Raw genomic sequence first — 8,442 nt, 5'->3', positions numbered from 1 at the left:
AGCCTTCTTTACAGTCAAATGAGGGGCTGTATATATAAAATAATCCAAATTGTGACTGCAGGTGGTGGCTGGATACTTTATAGGAGGTTGGGTGTCTGGGATGGTGAGTAGGTGGTGGCTGTAAGGGTGGCTACAAAGTGGCTGCAGGGGTAGGCTGTAGGTTGGCTGGTGAGGGAACTGAATAGGGGGCTAGACAAGGAGCTGGTTAGGGTGGCTGGTGAGGGCACCAAACAGGGGCTGGACAGGGGCGGCTACGGTGCCGTACATCAGCCCCTGTTTTTTTTTTATTTTAATTTTTCTATTTGTTTTGTTTTGTTTTTCGTTTTGTGTTTAATTAATAAATTAATATTAATGTAAAAAAAATAAAATAAATAAAAAATAAGTAGGTTTTAAACTTAAAAAGAGAATTTGGGCCTCGAATCCAATCAAAATTGAATTATGATCTTATTGAATCAAAATCAGACTTCAACCCAAAAATTCAATATTCGACATATATTAAACCGAAATTCAATTAAAAAAAATTGAACAAATTTAATATCTACAACTACTATTGCTATTATTACTACTATTACTACCGTTACTGCTACTATTACTCCTACTGCTGCAGCTACTGCTACAACCGAAATGTTGTCATCTTATGGCCAGTGCATGTTGTAAACTAGTATATATGCAGGTGTATATTGCAGCATTCGAAGCACAACGCAACACAACACAAATTACTACCATGGCTGCTAATTCAACACTACTGGCAATACAATTTGCAGCGGGTGTTCCAGCACCAAGGTGCCATCTTCGTAGAGATTTGGTAACCAAAACACCCAAAACTACTGTCATGGCTGCCAATCCAGCATTGCAACATGAAGCCAGTGTCCTAGTATCCCCACCATGTCAACTTCATAGAAATTCAGTAAGTACCAAAAGAAACAAAACAACCGTGGCTGCCTATCCAAAAATAATAGAAATTGTATCGGCGGGTATTCCATTCTACACACTGGGCGAGCTTAGCAACTCATCCGGGCAAACTGTTTCCCTGGATGACAAGGACATTTGGCATGGGTATCGGTCTGGTGACTTCCCAGAAACAATTAATACTGGAGAGGTGGGTAAGTTTCAGCACAGTGCAGAGTCTGGAGGTAAGATTATAGGTTCAGTTGGTGCTCTTGAGTACAAACTGGATGATAAGATTAAGTGGATTATTGCCTGGAGCAACCCACAAAACGAACTCAACAAGGTATTGCATTCAACTCGTAACATATATATACATATATATATATATATATATATATATATATATATACTAGTTTTTAACACCTGCATGATGCACGTGTAATTTTATCTCTAAAAATTTATATCAATAATTTTTTTTTAATATTATGATAACAATGATAAATAATATTAATTTACTTTTGATTTTGATATAATATATGTAAAATTTAATAACTTTTGATATAATTTTGATTTTGATAACTTTTAATAAAATTTTAATAACTTTCGATACAATTTTCGTAATCATTGATAAAATTTTAGTAACCTCTTAATATAATTTTAATAATTAACCTTTTAGTAACATATGATATACTTTTAGTAATCGTTGATAAAATTTAAATTATCATATATTTAATAATAGATTTTCGTAAGAAAACTAGATTCAATTATAGTAAAAGATAATTTTTTATATAATAATAATATTGTTTCATTCAAATTTAGAATTTTTTTCACTAAATTTTTTATTGAATAAGTTCATGGTAAGTTTATCCAAGTCTTCCAAGATAAATTTCAAGTTTCATTTTTGCTAATAATCAAGATTTAATTTCCAACCACTTTAAGTCCAAAAAGTTTATCAATGATTAACAATTAAATTATCATTAATTTTTTATTATACTATCAGTAATTTACTACTAAGCTATCAATGATATATTATTAAATTATCAATAATTTACTACTAAATTAGTATTGATTTACTATTAACTTATGAATGATTTAGCACTAAATTATGAATCATTTACTATTAAATTGTTAATAATTTACTATTAAATTATTGATGATTTGTAATAAAGTTATAACTGATTTACTATTAATTTAATGATGATTTACTATAAAGATATCAATAATTGACTAATTTATGACTAAATTATCAATAATTTACATATAAATTATCAATGATTTACTATTATGTTATTATGTATTTATTATTTTGTTATCATTAATTTACTATTTAGTTTTTGATTATTTACTACAAAATAATCACATAATTATTACAAAATTAACTATGATTCATTATCAAGTTATCATTAATTTATATTAAATTATCCATAATTTACTATTAAGTTATTAACTATTAAGTTATTGATGATTAACTACTACTAAGTTATATTGATTTACTTTTAGATTTCAATAATAAACTATTAAATTATCATTGATTTACTATTAAATTATTTATAATTTACTACTAAATTTATCAATTAGCTACTACTAAGTTAAATTTACTTACTATTAAGTTATCACTAATTTACTATTAAGTTATAATTGATTTTTTGTTAAGTTATTAAAAATCAACAACTAAATTATCACTTGTTTTTATTAACCTATCATTGATTTACTAATATGATGTTGTACTTTTAAAACCATGAAACATGGAATTTAAACAACCCACTAATAATATATGAGATAATTTTTTTTTTGATATAATAACACTATTGGTTTATTTAAATTTAGAATTTTTTCACTAATAATATAAGTTCATGATAAGTTTATCCTAGCCATCAAAATAAAAGTTTTCACTTTGTTTCTATTAGTAACCAGGGTTCAATCATAGGCAATTTCAAGTATAAAAAAGTCATCAATGATTGATAATTAATTTATTAGTTATTTAATACTAAATTATCAAAGATTTACTACTAAATTATCAATGATATTTACTTTTATTTTATGAATGATTTATCATTAAATTATAAAATATTTATCATTAAGTTGTGAATGATTTCTATTAAATTATTGGTGATTTACCATTAAGTTATTGATGATTTATTAAAAGTTGTAATTAATTTACTATCAATTTACTGATAATTCACTAAAAAGTTATCAATGATTAACTAATATACTACTAAATTATCATTTATTTACAATTAAGTTATTAGTAATTTACTATCATATTATTAATGATTTACTACTAAGTTATTAATTTATTAGTAAATTATCAATGATTTAGTATTACATTTTTATATATTTACTATTAGGATATCATTGACTTATTACTTAATTTTTGATTATTTACTATAAAATTATCACTGATTTACCATTAAATTATTTGTGATTCATGATCAAGTTATTACTGATTTATATTAAATTATGCATGATTTATTGTTAAGTTATTATAGATTAACTATTATGTTATAAATTATTTACTGCTAAGTCATACTGATTTACTTTTACTTTTTTAATGATTAACTACTAAATTATCAATTATTTATTACTAATTTATCATTGATTTACTATCAATTAATTATATTAAACTGGATTTGATATACTATTAAATTATTACTAATTTACTATTAAATTATCATTGATTATTACTAAGTTATCAATAATTAACTACTAAATTATCACTTTTTTTTGTTAAGTTATTCTTGATTTATTATTATGTTATTATATATTTACAACTATATTATAACTAATTTATCATTAAGGTATTATCATATATTATTATATTATTACTGATTTACTAAAAAGTTATCAATTATTTATCACTAAATTATTGCTCATTTATTATTAAATTAGCATTAATTTACTACTAAGTTATTGATGATTATTATTATATTATACTAATTATATTTAAGTTTTCACTGATTAATTACTAAGTTATTAATTATCTACTACTATGTTATCATTTATTTATGTATATCCAAAAAGAAAGTAATCACAATGTAAATTATGTAATTTGTAAGATAGAGAAAAAAAGAAGAAAAAATTCAAGTTTAAATGATTTGAAAAGTATGAGTAAATGCTCTTAATTTACTCCATAGCTTTACATGTAATAACATGTTAAAATCATAACTTTTTATACTAATATAAGTATTAAAACTAAATTAAATAAATATATACAATATATATTAAGTCAATATTTTAAAGAGTTTCCTCAAATTTTTTAGTTCATGGTAAAATAATAGATATTAAGACAAGCATTATTGATGATTTGATTGAATTATTAGTGTATATATTTTCATACTTGTTAGTGAAGTAGAATTGTATATAAAAGATTGAAAGTTTTGAAGTGTTCTATCATCAATGGAAGTAATAAACTTTATCTTATGTTTCTATTTTTAAATATATAATTTTAAGTAAAAATTTTGTTATATATATGATAAAAGAAATTTGAACTTATTTACTAAATAAAATTTATAAAAATTAAGTAGACAATGATTTTTAAAAAAATATTAGATTCATAATAATTACTTTCGCGTTCTTAATAAATTTTTTTTTTACTAAACAAAAACCTAGATATTTTTAATTGTTGCTTCATTCTAATTACCACCATTCAAAATAACTTTTTTGATATTTTGATGCCAATCAAATTCTCTATTTAAAAAGAGTAAATATTTTGCATTCTCTATAAAAAATTTCTTCTACTAAAAGAAAAGATAGTATATTTTTAATTGTTGCTTCATTCTTATTACCATCACTTACAATGACTTTTTTGATATTTTGATGTCAATTAACTTCTTCATTTGGAAAGAGTAAAAAATATTATAAATGATCATAGCAACCAAAATAATATTTAACTCTATGCTATTTTCATGAATGAGTTTGAACTATGATATAATCTCTTTTAAATAAAATATTTGAATTAATTATCTTCTTTAACCTATATAGTAGTAATTTGATTAACAAATGAACAATTATAAACTCGTTGATTTAGATTTTCATTTCTATAATATGAATTACAAAATCTTCAAAAGAAAGAAATATCCTTTAATCTTTGTGAAACTTGGGTATAAGGATTTTTTTTCTAAAATTATCATCTATAACTCTTTCACTTTTGTACTTAAATTTTAATTGTGTTGTGTTCTCATTTTATTTTGAAATTTATTACAAGTGTCATAAAAATATAATTAAAATAGCATGAACTAATAAACTCAAACTTGAAACAATTCAAAACTCAAATTAAATATAAATAATTTTTTTACTTATTTTAAATTTTAATTAATTAAAAATAATATAATACACATTATTATAATAATGAACTAACTTAACTCAATTTTAATTTATTGTAAAATGTTAACAACTTAGTAATTATTTAAAATTCGAAATTATTGAATATAATCAAAATTTGAATTAAAATAATAACTCAATTAAAATCCAATATTAATGATTCATCTTCCATAATAATTTAAAAGTTTTTTATTTAAGCTTTTTTTCCCTTCATCTCAATGTTTTATTTTTATTGTCTTTGTGGTTGAATTAGTTAATTAATTTTAAGAGACTTTCTAAAGTAAGATTAAAATTATAAGTAATTTAATATACTTATTTTTTATTTAAATTTAGGACAATTTAAATCCACCTTTTTAAATAAAGAGAAGCATATACATCAATTATTAAGTCAAATGAGTTTAGATATATAAGTGAATAATTGAATACTCTATGAATAGAAATATATGATAAAACTTGACTGAACCTAATTGGTCATTGATCATAAGTCTAAAATCTAACTCGAAATTATAAAAAGTCAAAATTAAAAATAATTGAAATACCAAATACGTAATTAAATAAAAATTTATCAAATAAATTTTGATAATGAATACCTTTAAATCACTTTTATATTTAGTTAAATTATAATTTATAATAATTTTTTATTTTAGATGTAAAGTAATAATTAATTTGATAAAATTCAATTCGTTTGAACAAACATTACCTAATATGATAACCTCAAAAATTTTTATATAATAGTTAATATTCTTCAACTAATATAAAAGAGATAATGAGTATATAATGTTTCATCAAATAAAAAAGTTTCATATTAATCATAAAAAATTTGAAATCAATGTGTTTGTATATTTTTTATTGAAACATCATATAACACTAACATTTTTTTATTATATAGAGATGATAGAGTTATGCATAATCAATCAATCTTTCGTTTCATTTTTTTGCTTAAAATAATCTTCTATTGGTGCTTTTATTAATCGAATATAATTGTACGTTCTATCAACTAAAAGCTTAATTTTTCTTTTATTTTAAAAATTTTATTATACATAAATTTTTATTATATAAATACATAATTTTAAAAAATAAAATAAAATAAAATCTTACCTTGAAAGAATTCACCAAAAACAATTAATTTTATTTTACTTAATAGTTTTTTACTCAGAATAATTCATATTAGATCATTTAATCACCTAGATTATTTGATGTGAAAGATCATTTTACTTATAAAAAGAATCTAATAATAAAAAATTTCATTTAAATTAAAATTTCTAAAAAAATTACTAATGACATTTGATCAATCACTTTTAACATTTTTTAAATTAAAATTTTATTAAGAGTATTTTAATCAATCACTTTTAATATTTTTTTAGTCTAATTATAAAAGGAAAGAGTCTAATAATAAAAAATTCATATAAAAACAATTAGTAAGGATATTTTAGGCAATCACTTTTAATGCTTTTAGAATTAAAAATTAAAAATTTTAAAAAATTTTAATTTTACATAAACTCTATTTTTAATTTTAGTTTATTTAAATTAAATTTAAATAAATTAATAAAAGTTATGCATATTTAATTATAAATTTGTTAATTTAAAATTTTATATACATAATTTTAAAAAATAAAATAAAATAAAATCTTACCTTGAAAGAAATCACCAAAAACAATTAATTTTATTTTACTTGATAATTTTTTACTTAGAATAATTTACATTAGATCATTCAACCACCTAGATTATTTAATGTGAAAAATCATTTTACTTATAAAAAGAGTCTTATAATAAAAAAAAAGTCATTTAAATTAAAATTTTTAAAAAAATTACTAATGATATTTTGATCAACCATTTTTTAATATTTTTTAAATTAAAATTTTATTAAAAGTATTTTAATCAATCACTTTTAGTTTTTTTTTTTTTAGCTTAATTACAAAAAGAAAGAGTCTAATAATAAAAAAATTCATATAAAAACATTTAGTAAGGATATTTTAGACAATCACTTTTAATACTTTTAAAATTAAAATTTTAAATAATTTAATTTTACATAAACTCTATTTTTAATTTTAGTTTATTTAAATTAAATTTAAATAAATTAATAAAGGTTATCAATATTTAAGGATCAATTTGTTAATTTAGAAATTTATAGGGGTATTTATGTTATTCACTATTAATAGAATTCACCAAAAATAATTAATTTTATTTTACTTGATCATTTTTTATTTAGAATAATTTACGTTAGATCATTCAACCACCTAGATTATTTAATGTGAAAAATCATTTTCTTATAAAAAGAGTTTAATAAAAAAAGTTATTTAAATTAAAATTTCTAAAAAAATTACTAATGACATTTTGATCAATCATTTTTAAATATTTTTTAAATTAAAATTTTATTAAGAGTATTTTAATCAATCACTTTTAGTATTTTTTTTAGCCTAATTATAAAAAGAAAGAGTCTAACAAGAAAAAGTTCATATAAAAACATTTAAAGGATATTTTGGACAATCACTTTTAATACTTTTAGAATTAAAATTTTAAAATTTTAAATAATTTAATTTTACATAAACTCTATTTTTAATTCTAGTTGATTTAAATTAAATTTAAATAAATTAATAAAAGTTATAAATTCGTTAATTTAAAATTTTATTAGGGTATTTAGGTCGTTTACTATTAATAATTTTGGAATTTACATTTTTATATATAGATGATATAATAAACAATAAATTAAGCCATCTGATCATAACACCATTGAAATATAATCAATTAATCTATCAACTGCAGGTCTATACTGAGATTCTCAAAGAACCTGCTGACTGGGAACAAATCAAAAGAAGTCTTGAAAAAGATGGGCAAACAAAATATACAGATACTAAATTTGGATACCTGTCAGAAGTTGAAATTGATTCAACCAGCGCTACGCCAACAATGAAGGCAAAACTTAGCCCGGCTTTGGTTGCAGCTGAGCCAGCAAATTAATGCATAAGCTCGCTCTGCTTGCTGATGAAACTGTGGTGGTTGGTGCATTACTACTAGAATAAAATTTGATAGCCAGCAGTGGAGTATCTTAATTATGTACGTGCTTAATTATTGTGTGTTTATTATATGTAAAATTTCAGAGTACATATACTCTGAATTGGAAATTAGGGCCTTCAAACTTATGTCATTTCCATGTCTATAGACATGGCTATTTGTATCCTAATATGGAAAAATAAAACAAGAAGGCCTTTATTTTCTCATCATGTTATATATTTG

The 8,442-nt window shown here is 21.2% G+C and overlaps 1 protein-coding gene across 1 annotated transcript; it reads left to right on the top strand.

The window, feature by feature from the left end:
- The first annotated feature begins 711 nt into the window (after nucleotides 1–711).
- LOC149513475 (uncharacterized) lies at nucleotides 712–8,442 on the top strand. Its single transcript, XM_089749017.1, has 2 exons — nucleotides 712–1,231; nucleotides 7,972–8,442. Exons 1-2 carry the CDS (start codon nucleotides 725–727, stop codon nucleotides 8,164–8,166), a joined length of 702 nt encoding a protein of 233 aa, XP_089605143.1. The 5' UTR covers nucleotides 712–724; the 3' UTR covers nucleotides 8,167–8,442.

Source organism: Durio zibethinus, chromosome 19 (assembly GCF_047325235.1).
Source record: "Durio zibethinus cultivar Kanyao isolate XHJ-2024 chromosome 19, ASM4732523v1, whole genome shotgun sequence".
Lineage (NCBI taxonomy): Eukaryota > Viridiplantae > Streptophyta > Magnoliopsida > Malvales > Malvaceae > Durio > Durio zibethinus.
This window is presented reverse-complemented; position numbering and strand designations above follow the sequence as displayed.